The sequence below is a fragment of the Prinia subflava genome, chromosome 3 (assembly GCF_021018805.1).
Source record: "Prinia subflava isolate CZ2003 ecotype Zambia chromosome 3, Cam_Psub_1.2, whole genome shotgun sequence".
NCBI lineage: Eukaryota > Metazoa > Chordata > Aves > Passeriformes > Cisticolidae > Prinia > Prinia subflava.
In genome coordinates, this window is record NC_086249.1 from 68,796,156 (window position 1) to 68,815,356 (window position 19,201).

Sequence of the window (19,201 nt, forward strand, 5' to 3'; positions counted from 1 at the left end):
GCCAGAAGTGCGGTACAGCAGTCAAGATGACACTGTTTGGGGTTCATGCTTCCTCTGACATCTCAGTGATTTACCTTACACATCCTTACCTTAAGATTCATGAATAAACCTTGCTGAACAAAGCAGGCAGCCAAGGCAGCAAGGACCCTGCACTCTGTTAATAGGAACACAATCAGCAGATTACAGGGAGTGACAGTCTTCCTTTACTTGACACTCACTAGACCACACCTACAATACTGCACCCACTTTGGGGCCCAAAACAAGAAAAAATATGGACAAACTGCAGTGCATTCAGACAGTCATGGGGCAAGAGTACTTGCCTTGTGAGAAGCAGCTCAGGAAGCAGCCTTTTCAACTTGAGAAGAGATGGTTTTTGATTGACCTAATAGCAGTCTTCCCCCACCTGTGGTTATCTAGGAAACACAGACAGGGTCTTCACAGCAGTGCATGTCAGAGTTGAAAAGCAATAGGTATAAAGCAAAATAAGAGAGGCACCCTTGATTCAAGGAAGAGGGTTCTCATGATACAGACAAAAATTGAAGTAAGCTGCCCAGAGGTGTGGTGTAGTCTCTATCCCTATAGGTTTTCAAGACGCGTTGGATAAAACACTGAGCAACATGGTCTGGCCACACAAACAATTACTTGCATTGAGTAAGGAGGTTGGACGAGTGACTCCCCATGTCCCTTCCAACTCGAATTTTGCTGTGATAAAAGTTGTGGGCTCCATCAGGCTAGACAAAGTGAAGGGAGAAAAAGAAGATAAAGAGACTTGCAGTTACTCTAGTATTATATGATAGCACATCTTTTCCAAATTGAAGCATTGTTCTAATACAGCTACTCTCACACAGCTGAAGCCAGGTGGGGTGATCTCCCTTTTATTTAGTAGCAACACACAGCACTGAAAAAAAAGTAATGCTTGAGGGAAAGGATGAGAAAAAGCAATTCTACATGACTGAGAACTTCTGTCAGAATGTCAGCAATACAATGGTAACTTCTGGCTGTTAGTAAAGGTCATGAACAATTACAGTCAAGATACTGCAGAGAGGTGGTTATGTAGGTAATTCCAAAGGTAAAGAGGTGTCTTGTAAGACAGAGAAATCAGGAGTGACAGTGATATTGAATATGTTTTCTCAAGATGTTAAGAGCGAATAGCTGACACACTTAAAGAAATCACAGTGGACAAGAATCTTAATGTAAAGGCCATTCTTCAACAACACTGTAATGGTAAATCAATAGGACATGATATTATCCTGGTACAGTCCATCCTTCTTTAACATTAATTGGAAGTAGGGGAAAGAGAGCTGTATCTGACATGGTCCATAAAATGCAATTAAACCTTTGCAGTGAAAAAGAGCAAAAAAATTCTGGATAGCTATGGATTCTGGGTTAAGACCAGTGATTTACTACTGCCTGAATAGTTCAATTTCTAAAGAAAAAAGATATTAAACATCCTCTTTAGAGAGACAGAATGAAAAGGGTATTACATTTGCTAACTCAATGACATGACTGGGTCCATCCATTTCTCCTGTCTCTTACTCAATTATCTATGTAATACTTACCCTTTCTGTCAGAATACTGCAATATATCTATGAAAGATGAGAAAACAAAAGGTGGCATCAGTTCATATAGAAAATGTGCTCTGTTACAGCACACACTCTCTGCTTAAGAAGTTCACATCATTTAAAATGTCATTCAAGTTTCACATTCAATTCTACTTAAATCAAAGAGTTATGAAAATTATTTGACCAGGTTCAAGTTCAAAGAACTTTCAGAGTATGAGAAACATACAAGAGGACTTGAATAGGAAAACTGCATTGCTCTGAAAATGAAATTGTAAAAACTAGAGCAAAATGTAGTGTCTTTTTCTTCTACCAACAGTAACTATTGACAGCATTCCTGATTGCACAGAAAAATAATTTGGCTAATCCACTAGAGAGTAAAAGTGTACCAGAGCTAGCAGCAGAAGGCAAATGCCACAATATACCCCTGGAATTCACTCTCTTATTTCACTCCAGGACACCCTCATGACTTTACCTTTGTGCCTGTACTTACACTTCCATATTCACAATGTAGATCAGGCAGTCACATAACCCCATTTCCCTGAAGTTCCCCAAGAATAAACACAACCATATAAACAAGAGAAGCAGAACTGGCAAAACCCATGGTTCCATGAGCAGTCAGATGAAAGTAATTTTCAAGAGGAAACTTCCTTTAAAATAGACAGTGGGGTTACTACTGGGAGTTACGAGAATGTACAGACAGACTTGGAGGAATGTTGGTTGGATGGGACCTTTGAAGGTCACCTAGCCCAGCCTCCCACTCAGAGTGGGGCTAAAGCCAGTGCTAGATGACATTTTCCAAGGGAAGAGGCTGTGCTCAGCAGAACAGTGGGTGGCAGAGACAGCAGGATGCCTGGTGCAAACCAGGCCTTGCTTGTGCCCTCTACTCTCTGGAGGCACCTAGATTTCCATGTCAAACATCAGCCAAGGAAAGCATGAACTGACATGGTAAGCCTTTCTAAAGGATAAAAAGGAGATGCTGCAGTAAATAAAGCACTTCAAGCAATATTTCTGTGCTGACTGATAGCAGAAAATGAGCAACAGAAAACTAATCACACATATAAACTCACCAAAAAGAAAAGCTATAAGGAGCAGATGACATGACACGTACCAACAACACGACAGGCTTTCTTCCATGATGGAGCGAAGCTGTGTTCAGTACTCCAGTGGTCTCAAAACAAACCCATGAACAAGCTCAAAGAAACTTGCTTGCAAAGCTGATGGCAGAAAACCACGCTAATTTGGAAAGTGAGGAGCAAACAGGCTGCAAGAACCCAAGGAAAATGAAGTGTGACGCACATATCAAGTAGTTAATATTTGTCAGCAGACGGGTGCAGATTTAAAAACATTGGCAATGCACGGAAAGGCCATTTTTTGTTTTGTTTAACATGTAACCTCTTTGAAAAGTCAGGTTTAGAGACAGACAGTAAAAGAGACATCTGTTCTGTTTAGCATTTATTTAACCATAGCAGGAGAAAGCTGTCCTACACTAAGGTAACAAGACATGTTAGTATTCCTGTGACTTTGGCAGTTATGACTAAGTCAGGGCAGGAGATGAGTACCGGTTAAACATAAATATACTGCAGAGACATAAGTTTTTAAGACTTCTCTCAAGAGGAGGGAAGAAGAATGATGAAAATTTGCCCATGTTTGGTTCAGAGATGTGATATTTGAAGCCTCTCTTAATGGCCTCACACAATGAACAACATTAATTGTCAAGAAATTGCTTTTCCAGGTTGACTGCCTGCTTAAACCAGAGAGTATATAAAACAAGTCCGCTCTTCACAGAGCTCTACACAAAACAACTTGGTCATGGAGATATTTACAGTTGTGCCACTGTATGTTCAACTCTATAGAAGTTGCTACCTTCATATTTTCAAAGCATGGCAAAAATTACAGAAGCAGGAAATTAAAAAATATCTGAAGCAAAAATGAGGAAGTTAATTGTCTGGAATTAACACAGATATAACTAAATGAACCTTAACCCAAATCCAAAAGACTTATGTAACTCTGTAATGGAAAAGGATACAGAACAGGTGGCAGACCAAAGTATAGCAAAATGAAAAGCCGAGGTAGATTTAAAAAAAAAAAAAAAGGACCCCCTCAAATATTCTGGTCCAAGCAATGCAGGCAAAAAGATAAGTGCTCTGAAATGTTATTTTGTAAGGATATACAGTCATGGAATGTTTTGGATTGGAAGGGGCCTTAAATGATCTAGTTTCAATCCCCACCGTGGGCAGGGGCACCTTCTGCTAGTTTAGGCATTGAAATACCCATCACTGACGCATTACAAGGGCAAAGCTATGTTACTGAAAGTAATACTCGGATCATAAAGAACATTTCTGTTTGGAGGATGCGCCCAAGCACAGGCAGAACGCAAGGTAATCCCCCCCTTGGCCGGTCCAGCGCCAGGGGCAGCTGCACCTGTACCCAGCTGTATCACTGCCGGGCCGCCCCTCGCACGCTGCGGCGCTGCTGCGCCCTTGTGTCCCACGGGCACCCGTGTCCCGGCCGGGAGCCCTGAGCCGCCCGCCGGAGCCCTGCCGCCGGCAGGGCCGGGCCGGGCCGGCTCCCACGTAGCTTTCGGAGCGCGGCCCGGGCCGCAGGGTGCTCCCCGCAGGGTGCTCCCCGCGGGCCGCGCCGGCCCTCCCGCGGGCCGTGCCGGCACCTCCGCGTCCCCTCAGCGCTTCCCCGCGGCATCACGTGTGGCGAGGGCGGACCGGCCCCGGCCCAGCCGCCCCGCCCCGCTCTGCCCGGCGCTCTGCGGGGCACTCACTCGCCAGCTCTGCCACGGCTTTCCCGCCTCCGCTCCCGCCGGCGCCTTCCGCGTTCTGCCCGTCCCGGGGCGCCTCTCCGGGGAATAGGCGGCGGGGCGGAGCGGGCCGTGGGGCGGCGCCTGCCCGCGCTCCCTCCCCTGCAGACGGGGCAGCGCGGGGCCGGGGTGAGCTGGGTTGAGCTGGGTTGCCGGCCGGAGCCGCCCCGGCTACCAGAGGGACGGGTCGTGCTTGGCGGGAGCGCGGACAGGGAGGCCAGGCGGGCGCGGGGCCGGCCGAGGCGGACACCCCGCGGCCGCTGCCAAAGCAGGAGCAGCGCCCGGCGCTCCCGGGAAGGGCCGCTCCCGAAACCCGCGCCGGGGCCTCGCCTGCAGGAGGCCGTAATAAATGTGCGCCAAGCAGTGCAGCGTTTGGCAGCCAGTCTGGCCTTTAAAAAACCCTTATTGTTTTATAAACGCTGTTGACTACTCTGTAGAAGGGGTTTTGGCTGCAGGCACAGATTGAGCCTGCTGAAGCAGGAGTTTTAAACTCTGAGGGTGCCAAGTGCCTGTTTACCACCTTTGCGGGCAGCTTCTAGTTACCAGCCAGACCGCCTCAAGCTGGCTCCGCGGAGATGAGTCTGCTCTTCAGCAAAGCATGTTAAGGTTCCACACGGTAAATCACTTTAAAGTGAATGCATTGGCAGGAGGAATAAGAGTGAGATACACTTTCTACTGGTGCTGTAGAAAGGGTCCTAGGGGTCCTGGTCAATGGCAAGTTGAACATGAGTCAGCAGTGCTCTGGCAGCCAGGAGGGCCGAGAGTGTCCTGGGAGACATCAGGCACAGCAGCACCAGTGGGATTGTCCTGCTCTGCTCTGCACTGGGGCAGCCTCGCCTTGAATATTGTGTGCAGTTTTGGGTGCCACAATATAAGGAAGATACTTAACTATTAGAGTGGCCAAAGGAGGACTTTGAAGATAGTAAGGAGTCTAGAGGAGAAGCTGTATGAGGAGCAGTCTGTTCAGCCTGTATAAGACTGAGGGGAGACCTCAATGCCATCCACAATTTGGTGATGAGGGGAAGCAGAAGGGCAGATACTGATCTCTTTTCTCTGATGACCTGTGATAGGATCCAAGGGAATGGCCTGAAGCTGTGAAGTTGTGTCAGGGAAGGTTTAAGTTGGATATCAGAAAAAAGGTTTCTCAGGCAAAGGATGGTTGAGCCCTAGAACAGGCTCCCCAGGGAAGTGGTCACAGCATCAGCCTGACAAAGTTCAAGAAGCGTTTTGGACAACACTCTTGGGCACATGGTGTGACTCTTGGGGATGGCCCTGTGCAGCGCCAAGAGTTGGACTTGGATGATCCCTATGGGTTCCTTCCAACTCAGGATATTCTATGATTCTCTCTGGAGCATACAAGTACCATTCTGTAGCCTGGTTCTTGGGACAGCAGGTGGTACTTTGGTGTCAGTCCCTCCTCCTTGACTAGTTACTAAGTGAAAGCCAGTTGTATCTCTTATAGACTATACACTTTCTTACCCAATTACCATTCAATTATTCTATTCCACCTGTAACACTGGGTAGGACTGTTGCAAAATAACATACATAAATATGATTATGTAAATAGATGCAAAAATTTTCTTAAGAAAGGATGTTCTTTGATGTTTGCTCTTTGTATGCTTTTAAGCCTGATCAACAAGAAGGGATATTCAATCTGTGAAACAGATAACAGCTAACAAGCAAGTTAACAATCTTAAGTGATGTCCAGGTGTTAGAAAAACAAACTGCTTGGTAGAATTGCCTTGTTAGGGTTTAGGGCTTGAAATGCTTCAATGATCTCAGACCTAGGAGAAGGTTAACAAAGCTTGGGAAGAAGGATGTATCACTGATAGTGGACACAAAGCATGTGGAATTTACAGGCCACAAAGACATCTGGCAGAACTCCCAAGATAAAAGTAGACATTAATAAACCCAACCCAGCAATAGTGCTGAAATCAGCTCTGAGTGGGAAAATGATAATTCAAGCAGGGGAAGATTGTGGCCACTGGCTTATGGGCCACTGACCCAAGAAACCCACCAACCCCAAAGAAGAGAAAAATTGAGCATGGGACTAATTAGCATGAGAAGCAAGAGAATCATTAACCAATAAAAGAATACCAATTAATAACAGAACTAGGTAATTTACAGCAAATGAACACCAATTCCTTTGTATGCTAAATGTATAAATAGTAAAAAGTTCTGATAATTAATGTGTGTAATTTTTGCAATACCATTGAACAGCCGAGGATTGTGCAACTTTGAAATAAATAATCAAGGTCTCTCTTAAGAGTGTCGTTACTGACTGACTAGTTGCACACTGGGTAAAAAATCTGATTTTGGCAGAGAAGGCCACTCAGCATTTGAGGCAGTAGCTCCTGCTTTTTATATGTTATTGGTTTAGAGACTGAATGAATTAGTTAAGTATTCCATTGCCTTCCTCAGGTGCTGTTTTTTGTTTGTTTAGGCACACACATTCAACATGAATGCACTTGTGCTGAATCAAGATTTGGAACTGTTGCTCTAAGAGGAAGAATGTCTTCCTGTATGTCGCAGGCCTAGTCTGCCAGGCCCATTGGGTTTTCTTCCTAGCTTGTAGCAGAACTCTGAATGAAAAACTTACTACAAAAATAAACACCATTGTCACAATTAAAATTTATGCCAAAAAAAGATAGCAAAATGCAGATTTATTTAATGGCTTCATTACAAATGTATTTACTTCCTGCTCAGCTGAAAATAAATTGGAACATATCACTGGCAATCCAAATGATTAACACGACATAAAAAAAGTTCAGCTCAGAAATCATAAGCTACCAGTTTCAGTACCTGTAGGGATTTTTCCTAACAAAAATACTTATATTAAAAACCCCTGAACCACTTGACATGTATCATCACTGACACACACTGAACACCCATGCCACAACACAGCAGTGCAACTTTCTAACACACAGTAATCAGTCCTCCATTGCTCCATAGTCCATGCAGCTGTGCACATCCTCTTCCTTGGAGAGATACACAGTCCTTTTTCTTTAAAGCACAGGGTTCAGGCTGCTGTGTTTATAACATTATACCTATGTACAACCACTTCACATAATTGTGGAGCCCAGCACAGTGTGTGAAGTGCCCTTTTGTGAGTGGCACCTGCTGCTTATGGTGTTCCATGACACAAATTTGGCTCCCTCAGCTTTTACATCTCAGAAATCCAGCCATGTGATCTCACTTTTGCTCCTTGCAAAATTTAGTCTTTTCTAGTTGAACATGCCCTCATTAACACACATTTGGTAGTGACACACCAAGAGCTGTGAAAGGGAGCACTATTCAGTGAAAGGGCCGAGTTGAGAAGCACATGAGAATCTGCACGTAATGACAGGTATGTGAATGTACCAACACTCATGTGAAATATGGGACACAGGCAGGAACCAGCAAATAAATATCAAAAGATATTGAAACAAAAAAACCCTCACCATACTGAAAACACAGAGTGCTATCACATTGAACGTTTTAACAGCTACAGCTTGAAATAGCAACTGGAACTTAAGGAAAAAAATATACATCTCACTGTTGCAAATTTACAGTTGCTTTAAAATCACTTTTTAAAATAGGAATGAAGGACACCAAACTTCAATTCAATAAGAAGTTGTTACTGTTCATTACAGAAACATTAACAAGCTAGCAATTAATTGAACAGGATGTGAATGTTGTTTTCACACACAGGGATCTGATGTTCAGTGCTTTTTCAGTCATGTAAATTTATCAAAGGTAATTTGCTTTCTCCCATTCCCTCATCCAGCTACTCTCTGACTCTCAAGGCAAGTACCTGCCAGTTTGCTTCAATGCCAGTCTTTTTAACACTCTTGGTGCCAATAATATATGAGAATTCTAGAGGAATCAGATTACTTCATGTATGGGACCAGATTACTTCAACTGAAAGCAGCAGTGAGATTTTTCTTCATGTATAGGAGCTGATCCCTTTAGTTACCCTTTGAAGTTAGTGAAGATTAATATCTCCTTCAAGTATGACTTCTCACATCCTAAAGATTTTTTCCCCAGTGACTATACAGAGAAACTAGGATGAATAGCTCAGATACAGGTATCTGAAATATGAAGGAAAAGGTTCCCAGTGAACAGGCTCAATATTTTTAGCAAGCCATTCAAAAGTATTATAGATTTTTATTTCTTAGTGCCCATAAACACACACACAACCCACACCTCTTAAGTTTAAATACTATGAAATTAAATAACAGGAAACTTCATGTACATGGGGTTGATCTAGACACAATAAAAAACAATTAGGGAACTTCACTGGAAGTTTTTGGTGAAAAGAGACTAAATCCATAGTAGTCATTGTGACTTTTCCTGGCTCCATTGTGTGCATTAAATCATTCTGTATTTCTCTCCTCTGAACTGTATTAGAACAAGCAATCTTTCTCAAAAAGAAAAAAAAATAGGAACTACAATAAAAAAAAGAAGAAAAAAGGCTTCTTAATTTCCCTAGAGAATTGAACAGGCCAACTGATAAGGAAACTTTAATCTTCTGGAATTAGCAATGGGAAAAAAATCCAGCATGCTGGAAAGATAGACAATATTTGTAACTACAGTTATGTACAAGCCCTCTTTTTCTTCACCTTTTTCTCTTTGAAGTTGAGTGTTCTGCACTGTTGCAGGAGTCAGGTATGAGGTATGAAGAACCAATAAAAAGGTTAGCATTATAACCATTTTAATAAAAGCTACTGCACTGTTTGCACTTTCAAAATATTTCTGAAAATAAAGTAAAAAAATATTTCGTATTCTTAAAAGTCTTAAGGAAGTTTTTATTACAAAAGCAGTCATCTTTGTGGCTTCTTTTGAACACAATTCTGCCTCAACTTTAAACTCAGACATATGGGTATGCTTCATATTACCGTCATACAAGTAATCACATTGAATTTTTATGCAGTAAATATTATATAAAACAAAGAATCCCTCACAAAAATATATACAGATAGCCAGAAAGCTAATCAAGAAGAAATTATGTTGTCTGTACTGAAAAGTAAACACCATTTTCAAATACTAACAAAACATCCAATTTGCTTGTCTGTCTCTTCTGTCTTAAAACTCTTGAATACAAGGACTTCCACAGAGGAATTTCTACAACTTTGGTTTATAATGACCTAGAAATAATTTATCCCTCATACATAATATTGATCTAGTGGATATCTTTAAAGCTGAGATGGAAAGCAACAGGGAAAACTACCTATGTGGACTTTATGATGAGAATAATAATTTAAACTCAGGATGTCATATTCCAAATATACAGAAAAGACCTATAGTAAACATATTTATCTTCTGCAATAAATTGGCTCATCCAGCCAGATCCCAACTCTTTAAATTCCTCATGACTGAAGCAGCTACGTGTTCTCTCTATCTGATGAACACTAGGCTATGTATGGAAAGCCTTAAGAACCTGCTGTTTGTACTGAAGGGTGTATCAATTTCAGCACCTTTCAGATACAAAAGTTGGTACTAAGCTATGCTGGTCATTGGAAAATGATTAGCCATACTGGTGCAGTGTTCTGTTAACCAGATACAAAGAGCATGCTTGGATCATATTCAGAAACAAATTTCTGAAAATTTTGTCCAGAAAGCAGAAGAAATAGGGACAATTGCCACAGCTTTTTACCCAATGTGAACTAATCAGTCCCGCTGACAAACAGGCTATATTTGTAGGAGAGGAGCACACACATACCTCTGGCACTTTGACTAAAACCAGTATATAGCCATGTTAGTTCATTGAAAGCCAAATTTGTGGACAGCACCACACTGCCACAGCCGTGCTGGCTAGATCTACAGTTAGTGTGGTAAAAATAGTACACTGAAGTACCTGCATGACCTGTAGTGCCCAAGCTAGCTTTATCAGAGGATGCTTTGGTAGTTCTGCAGTACTGCAGTGTGCTCTGTAGACACACCTATTTCTTGAAACAACTGTAATTTCCAAGCAAATTCATAATGTAAAAGTAGCCTCTGGGAGGTTCAAAACATGGTATAGATGTAAAATGGTTCTCTGGTGGTCACATGGCATCCTATCCTGTGGCAGGAATTTCCCTGACACTTTAAGTGGTTCCACACATAGGTGAGTTGTGTGTGGAGAATGCTGAACAGTCTCACAATAATTGAAGGATGAATTAGGAAAGCTGCAAATACTGTGCTGATCATTTTCTCCCACAGGACATGGATGGCAAAAATAAAAGGAATATGAAAAGACAGATAAAGTTCCCCAGCTTTCATATCCAACAGCAAACTTCCAATCTTAAACAAACAAACAAACAAACAAAACCAAACATCTCAAAAAACCCCTAAGAAATTGGAAAAACCAACCACCACCAAATAATCAGACATGTGACTGCTTCCTGAAGCAGGAATGTAAATATTAGTATGTGACAGACAACTCTGGACAGCCAGAGTTCAAATGTGTATTAAAGCATAGCCCCTTTTGAGAGGTAACAAGGTATCAACATAAACCTCTGAATCATTGCCCATCGATGTGCTCAGTTTATGCATTAACAGCTACGCTTATTTATCTGCCCTTTCAGCAAACACATGAGCCATGGGAGACAAAGGTGAAGCCAAGTTCTTTCAGGTAACAGATCAACAGCCAAGGTCAGGTCTTCTGCACAGTTACTTTTCCACAGAAATTCTCTCTTTATTCCCCAGCAACATAGGAGCTGAAAGGTGCAATGTCCTTAAACAGAAAGCACAGAATTGCCTGAGAAGACAGCAATTAACTCCTACAGACGCTGTACTGTATTTAAACTACTGATTTGCCACAGGAGCTAAAGCAATTCTGACTTGTTGCCCATGCTGTCTGTGGTAGATGAGGCTGCCTGCAAGAACAGAAACTCTACCTGACTCTGTTGCCTCACCTTCTTTTCATTAGCTGCTTGCTAAAATCTTCATCTTCATCTAACAGTATTTTCTACACTAAAGAATACCTGAGCAGTACACTGGCTGACAGACATTTATGGTCAAATGCTTGCCCTTACTTACTCCTATACAAATCTGACACTTCACAGGCTGGAGACAGAAATGAGCACAAGGGCTTAACTCAAATTGTATGAGTAGACCGATGTGCTGGAGAGAATTCATTCTTACACTGGCTCTGCAGGACTGGCACTGGAAGGCAGTAATAAAACTGAAATGGACAGGTATTTTTCATACTTGAAAAGATCAGGATTTAAACAGGAAATTGCACTTTTACGTATCACTTTCAGAAATAAAACTGCCTCCTGCTATTCATCCCGCTATTAAAAAGTCAGATGAAGATATCAAATTACAAGTGTATGCTGTGAAATTCCATCTGCATTGCTTTCACATACCTGTAAAAATGTTCTAATGGACTTTAAAAGCAGTTCAAGTAAAAATAAAATGACCCCTCAAGCTGAAATGTTAGTATCTGTAGGAGGGCAAAACTGGACATTCAAATATGCGGTGCTGGTGGTGTTGTTTTTGAGAAATGATGACTGAACCCTGTACATGGCCAAAAGTACCCATGTAACAATTGTCGTAAACAGCGTGCACGGGCAACCTGAAAAGGAACATCAGGCACCGCCTTTCCTTTGCAACTGCTCCAGTTTTCTTCTCAAGAGGTTGTAGTTTTCCTTGGTTCCCGGTGCCATGGGATCAAGCTTCAGAGAGACTTCATAGTGCTTCTTCGCTAAGTCAAGGTTTCCCCAGCGATGATAAAGCACAGCTGGAACATCAATGGGGAATTTCATTAGCAATATTGTTGAATAATGTGCAATCTTGCCAATCACTTGGAGAACAACATTGAAGTATTTGTTTCCAGTGAGGGTCTGTCACTGGCTGGTGGCACAGTAGCTGCTTGTTCTGTTGCCAACTGCAGGAGCAAAGCCTGGGAGCAGAACTGGCATGGGAATGATGAAGGAACGAATTATAATGGAGCCATAAATGGCAGCTCTTATCTGGTGAGCTCATTGCGGGTTACAAGCATCGCATAAATGAAGCAATTTGCAGACACTAAAGTACAGCTACCTCTGGGCTGGATTGTGCAGCCCTCTTGATCTGTCATATCGTGTGACAGCTTTTCTGGCTTTAGTGCCCTGTTCTTCTGGCTGGCAGTTCTTCTAGAAAGTAAAATAGAAAACTGCCCAGCAGGAAGAAGGCTCAAAAGATTGCTTTTTCTTTTTAAACACAATGAATGTGAAGCAAATAAACAGTACAACTGATAAGATTTAGAAAGGCTCTTACCCAAATTACCGTGATAACTGGCAGCGTTTGGATTGGCTTTAATTGCCTTGAGGAACAAAGCTTCAGATTCCTGAATAATTTAAAATACCAAGTCATCAGGAAAGTCCATTCTCATATATATATATAAAACTATGCCAAATTTACCCACCACTGTAATTACAAACCCTCCAAAACTATATCATATCTATATGATACCACCATATAAATATCCTGAGCATGCCTGATCCTGTAGCTCAGGTAGCTACAGGCCCCTGAAAACAGTAATAATGCAAAAAATAAATGCCATGTTTTCACAGGCTGCTGTTATTTTAGCAGAAATTTATTAAGCACTAGTGAAGTTTGCTCTTTACCTAAATTACCTTTTTTAATAGTTATAGTATTTTCAAACATTACCTGCTGAAATTTTCCCTACTTGTGCAATCAAATCAAGGAAATGTAATTTGGTATCTAAGCAAACTGCTTATAGACACTTTTCCTTTTACAATAGTTTTAGCTTTAAAAATGGGGGCATTCCAATAAATCCCTTTCAAACAGATGTTTCAGTGTAGTTCCTCATGAAGAGTAGCTGAGTACCTTTTACTTAAAAATCATGCCAAATCATATCATGTCATGCAACACCCTTCACATTTTCCTCACCAGTTATCCCCTCTGTATTACAGTTTCCAGTGTGTGCTCTTAAGACTCTTGACCATCTGGGTACTACTCAGCTCTCTCACCTAATATTCAGAGAATAACTTACCGCTAAATTTATTCTCTGAGTAAAACTATTCTATTTTTCCAAACTAGCTGCTAATATTGATACTTTTTCCCCAGAGCATATTTCCTGTGCAAGTCTAAAAAGTAACACACCCCTCAATCCAAATGGAGCATATTTACTCGCTGACATGCAAGTTTACCTAAACTTGTGAGCAAATTTTTCATAGATTTCTATGCTGTGCTGTGCTTTAGGGAAAGTGGCTCATTCAGTTTCAATGCAAATGACCTGAAGATAAAATTACCTCAATGTGGTAGGCTTTCATCTGAATGCACATACTTGCTGTCTGAGGTATGTGAGAACAGTAACATGGAGAAAAGTCCTTTCCTTTGTGCTAAGCTTTCACTACTTAAAATATAACACAGGCTCTACTGAAAAAGAAAACCTGTCAGCCAGAGTTTTGGTTCCACCATCTTTTCATGTCAAGCATGAAATAACTCTCTGTAAGGGTCCCTCCAGGGGAAAAGAAATTTCTGATGTCAAGATTGAGTCACTCAGCTCTGAGTGACTTAAGAGCCTCCCCATATGTCCAAATTCGAACCCAAACTAAAAGCATTGCTGTGCACAGATGAGGCTGCCATTCTCAAGCCAGGAGAAACTCTGCGGAAAGTGCCTTCATCTCCACCCATCGAGGAAATTACAAACCCCAGGACTCTCACAGCTAGCCCAGTGGAGGGCTGTGAAGATGATGAGAGGACTAGAGCATCTTTTATGAGGAAAGGCAGAAGGAGCTGGGCCTGCTCAGCCTCAAGAAGAGATGACTGAGAGGGGACCTCAGTGATGTCTAAGTATCTGAAGGGAGGGTGCCAAAAGGATGGATCCAGGCTCTTCTCATTTGTGCCATGCAACAGCACAAGAGGCAATGAGCAGAGACTGATGTGCAGGAAGTTCCACCTGAACATGAGGAAGAACTTCTTTACTGTGCATATGACAGAGCACTGGAACAGATTGACCACAGAGGTTGTGAGTGTTCTTCCCCAGAGATATTCAGAACCTTTTTGGACATGATTCTGTGCAACCTGCTCTAGATGAACTTGCTCTAGCAGGGAATTGGATGAGAATCTCCCGACGTCCCTTCCAACCCCAACCATTCTATGATTCTGATTTTGTTTCAGAAGAAGGAATACTTCTCCCAACAGGAGTTAACAAGGGAACCAGATGTCTGCAAATTTGGAGTATATGACTCCATAGTACAAGTTTTAGCATTGCTTTCCTATTATACAAGTGGTTGCTTCAGCATTCTTGTACCCAGACTGTTAAAATTGCATTGGTCTCTTTGAAACCCATAATATCTAGTGACTTCATTCATGGTTTGGATGATGGGACTGAATGCAATTTCAAAACATTACAGATAGCTCCTAAGAGGAGGGAGTGAGAAATACACTGGAGGGGAGAACAACTATTTTGAGGGACCTGGGCAGAGAAACAGAGTAGCAGGAATCACAGAATGGTTGAGGCTGGAATGGACCTCTGGTGGCCATGTGATTTTGATAAGCACTTCTGAGACCACACCTGGAGTATGTGTCCAGGCTGGGGGTCTCCATTACAAGAAAGACACAGACACCCCACAGGGAGTTGTGCAGAGAGCCACCAAGATGGTACAGGGCTGGAGCACAAGGAACAGCTGAGAAAACTGGATCTTTTCAGCCTTCAGGAGAGAAGATGAAGGTGCTGCCTACAACTACCTGATGAGGTAATACAAAGAAGATGGAAACAGATTCTTATCACATATCTGTGAGATGCTATGAGACATAATGGATGCAAGCTGGCATACAAGAAGTTCCAATTAAAGGAAGCGTCAGTTTTTTCATCATAAAGTTGGTCAAGCATTGAAAGATACTGTCCCAGAGAGGTTATAGAATCTCTATCCACAGAGATATTCAGGATTCACCTGGAACTGGCCCTGGTTTGGGTTAGGGGTTGGACTGGATGACCTGTAGATGTCATTTCCAGGCAAAATTATTCCTTGATTTCCATGTTTCTCAGTCCCTGAGAAACATACTGAAACTCAAACATCTGGCAAGCAGTGCAAGATAACCTCCTCTTTTCATACAACTCTCCAGTCCTAAAAATCAACAGTGGATTGGCACATGAAAGCATGTAGTGATATTAAGTCTCACAAAGTTGTGTTTTTTCCCACTCTAAATTTTACTATTTTGACCTAGTAAATATCTTTTTTTCCTCACTAGGCAGGTTAACAGCAATCAGAATGAAAGATATGCTAACCATTTCATTCAGCCTTACGCCTAAAAGTTGCCACCTACACAGAGGAGAAGCACCTAATGTATAGCTTTTTATCCTATCACCTCTGAAGCACAATTGGACAACACATGCAATGCACTTCCAGATAATTTAATGAAATAGATATTCAAGAGCTGGCTGCCATTACCATAAATCTTCAGCTCCATGCTGAGAATATTTTTATCATCACTACTTTGCTCAGCAGCTAGTAGAAGCATAGTGGTTGATTAAAGGCTATTTAAGGTGCATCATACTCATATTACTGTGGATATATGGAGTAAATATACATTCCAGTACATCAGTGATATTTCAAATTGCTGCATCTTGCCAAATCTTTAAGTATTGCCAAGAAACTTGCAGCTTGCATATACGAAAGGCTTGGGATAAGCAGACTGCATTCCATCTGCTGCCAAGGCCACAAAATTGTACTCTGGCTTTATTTCAAATGCAAAAAATGCTGAATGGTTTCAATTTATTGCACTTTTTACAGAAAAAGCATAGATGTATATGTAACAAAAATATAGCACACATCTTTTTCAAAGAACTAAAGATAGCTTGAGCCTTCATCAGTTGAGATAAAACACGTATTTGAAGGAGAATCTAACTTGGTATAACAGATGTTAATTAAAAAACCCAAACAAAACCACAGAAACAGCTCATCCTTTATGTGCTTTTCTGTCTGGAACAATAAATCATTCATCACTAGATACAAACAAAAAAATAAAGGCTTTTTTTTTTTTTTGTGATGTAGGAAATCTATCTTCTGTTGAAAATCAAAGTGCATTTGAAACAAAAGGAAAATGTTGTGTGTTTATTGGAAGGAAATCTCTCACAATATAATAAAACCTTTTTCACTCAATGTCTTTTAAAATGAGAGATAACAGAAAATCCCAGAATAAACCTTCGTTTGCAGCAACAGAACCAACATAGTAGCAACTTTTATACAGACACATAACGAGTGATCTAATAAATTAAATGTCTGAGGTTATACAACACATCAGACACAGCTAGGCAGCAGTCTGAAAATTACCTCCATCACCTTGACAGTCTCCATCCCCCATTCCTCCCCTCCCATTCCATTCAATAAAAATCCTTGAAGAGCCTCTCTGTTTTTACATGGTGAGGGGGTGGACAAGAAATTTGAAATTTTCATGCCTTTTTTTTTGTCAGTAAGCATTCTCCCATTACAACCAAATCTGTATCTCCTCTTTCCAGGCAATGGCAAATACAGCTGCTGAGATCATAACCTTTTTAAGTAAGCCCACTTTCCAATTCCCTTAATTTGCTCTCCCTGTTATAACCCATCAGTTTTAAGTGACTAGTTAAACTCTGCACAAACCCTCTACTCCATATTGAACTACTAAAACACTCACTGGCACTCTGCTTTTTTTCCTGGGCTCTACTATTCCTTTTGCTTTTTTCAGAATGTAGGCTTAAAAGCTGCACTTTCCCCTACTCTTACTTCTATTTTGTCTCCAACACGTTCTCCTGCAGCATAACAACCTTTCAGGGCTGGCAATCAAAACCACTATCTTCTTTTTTATTTTTTAAAACTACTAAGACAGATTTGTCTCTCCTACACTTGGAAAAGTTTTCTAGCTTGTTTTCAACTTATTTTTTTCAACTTTATTTCATTATAAATGCTCTTTATTCTGTCATGCTACATATTCTTCCTGATGAATGACTATAAAATCCTCTATTCTTCCACAGGCCTGACTCACCAAAATAATTCTAGCAATTACCTCCTCCATAATCTCATACCTCATGCGTTCTGGATGTTAATTTGTATCCTTTTGGAACTTTGTTAAACCAACGTAAAATATATCTTTTATAACAGTCTCAGGAGGAGAGAGAAAATAATTAAGAGTGTCCAGGAAAAAACCCAGCCAGTCTAGAAAAACAGTAACAGGGTGTTTAACAGCATCACTAATGCAAACAAAAGCCAGTGCTGGGTTGTCACAGGCCCTGGTCTCACATGTGGACAGGTCAGGACTCCACAGGTGAACAATACTGTGGAATATAAGCAGTCACACCAACTACTGGACAAATGTATCTATTTTGAGAATCATGGACTTATTAAAGTTGGAAAAGACCTTTAAGATCATGAGGTCCAACTGTAAACGTCGCACCACCAGCATGTTCACCATTAAACCATGTCCTCAAATGCCATATCCATACATTTTTGAACACTTCCAGGGATGGTGACTCCACCACTTCCCTGGCAATCTGGTCCAATATTTTACAACCCCTTTTGTGAAAAAAAATTCCTAATATCTAACCTAAACCTTTCCTGGTGCAACTTAGTCCATTTCCTCTTGTCAAGTTTCATATAGAATCTTCTTACTTTGTATATAAATGAGGATGTCTCTGCAGTGCTGTTAACATTATCACTATTAAAAAGACAAAAAACCCCTTAAAAGCCTAAAAAAAAACCTAAAAAAGGTTCAGTAAATGTTGTTTTCCTAAGGAACAACAAGAACTTGATTATTAAATTGTCACTATCACATATATAAATAAATCACTAATTATGGAGTCAGTTTAAACAACTAACTATATTAAATGTGTATGATTTATTTTCTGCCATCTTATACAATTCCCTTTGGAAAACAAGTCATTCTCACCAGTTTCATTACATTTAGTACTTGCAAATAAAGGAAGCTAATGCTGAGGTACCACTCACACAAGCTGGTCCACTGCATCCAAGAGAAAGTTCAATACACAGCAATGTATGTGCTTTCTCTCATAGTATTCTGAGATCACCCAGGTATCCCATCCTCAATCTGGGGTTAAATTCAGATCGTGTTTGAAGCAAATAGGTTAGAATTCTTATCTGTATATGTGTATATTCACAGAGTACATAGCAAAAGCACAAGGACTAGCCTGTCCTGTCTAATTTGAGTTCCTGAAACAAGGTCTCTAATTCAGTGCAGGCTCTCTCCCTCAGCAGTGTAGCAACACCAGACCCTAACTGCCCTCTAGTGTGCTCAAGAGCCTATTTCTCTCCACTGACCACTGACAAAGTGTAGGGCAGCAACATTTGTGATCCAGGCATCTAAAATAAGGAGGGATAAACTCAAGACAGAATCACCCACCAATACTGTGATAGAAAAGGGCATTGAAACAGATATTCAATTTTAAACAGATTATCTAAGTCATAGTCCACAATGATCTCCTCAAATGATTTCTACAAAAAACACAGATGGAGTTTAATTAAGGGGAAAAAACCCAACTAAACCACCCCAAAGCCCTAGAGTCAAAAAGTTACCTACTCTAGTTACCTACCTTATATTTTTGTGATTTCCCCAGTACATTAGCCAAGGAAAACATAAGGGAATGATCATTAGGTATTAATTCCAGGGCTTCTCTTCCAACTGCTTCCGCTTGAGCTAGATTGCCTGGGAGCCCAGGTAGCGGAAAAAGAGAAGGCATGTTTTAACACAGCCTGATTAGTTGCTTTTCATGCTGCAAGCACACATATTTTACAAAGAGCTGACTGCATAATTTTTTAGAGAAAACCAGGTATCACACACACACACACACAAAAATGTAAAATCCTGCAGCCTAAGGCAGCAGAATATCTTCATTTTGTTTTCAACAGATAACACCTTCAGAAGA

At 41.1% G+C, this 19,201-nt stretch overlaps 2 protein-coding genes and 1 long non-coding RNA gene across 4 annotated transcripts in view; all 3 read right to left on the reverse strand.

The window, feature by feature from the left end:
• The window catches only part of GGACT (gamma-glutamylamine cyclotransferase), a 28,471-nt gene extending 23,983 nt beyond the window's left edge, over positions 1 to 4,488 (reverse strand). Inside the window, exon 1 of the mRNA XM_063392368.1 lies at positions 4,336 to 4,488. The gene's annotated coding sequence lies outside the window, so the exon portion shown is untranslated. The remainder of the gene's footprint in view (positions 1 to 4,335) is intronic.
• Positions 321 to 2,824, reverse strand: LOC134548647 (uncharacterized). The gene is made up of 3 exons (XR_010079844.1): positions 2,671 to 2,824; positions 1,560 to 1,586; positions 321 to 413 (listed from the first exon to the last, which is right to left on the reverse strand). It is a non-coding gene; the product is annotated as an uncharacterized LOC134548647 (long non-coding RNA).
• A 2,531-nt stretch (positions 4,489 to 7,019) lies between the features above and the next one.
• Positions 7,020 to 19,201, reverse strand: part of TMTC4 (transmembrane O-mannosyltransferase targeting cadherins 4) — a 55,429-nt gene continuing 43,247 nt past the window's right edge. For both annotated transcript variants that reach the window (XM_063392370.1, XM_063392369.1), the window contains 3 exons: positions 18,869 to 18,981; positions 12,592 to 12,661; positions 7,020 to 12,073 (listed from right to left, as the gene is read on the reverse strand). In XM_063392370.1, the coding sequence (XP_063248440.1) occupies positions 11,922 to 12,073; positions 12,592 to 12,661; positions 18,869 to 18,981 (335 nt within the window). In that variant the 3' untranslated portion in view covers positions 7,020 to 11,921. The remainder of the gene's footprint in view (positions 12,074 to 12,591; positions 12,662 to 18,868; positions 18,982 to 19,201) is intronic.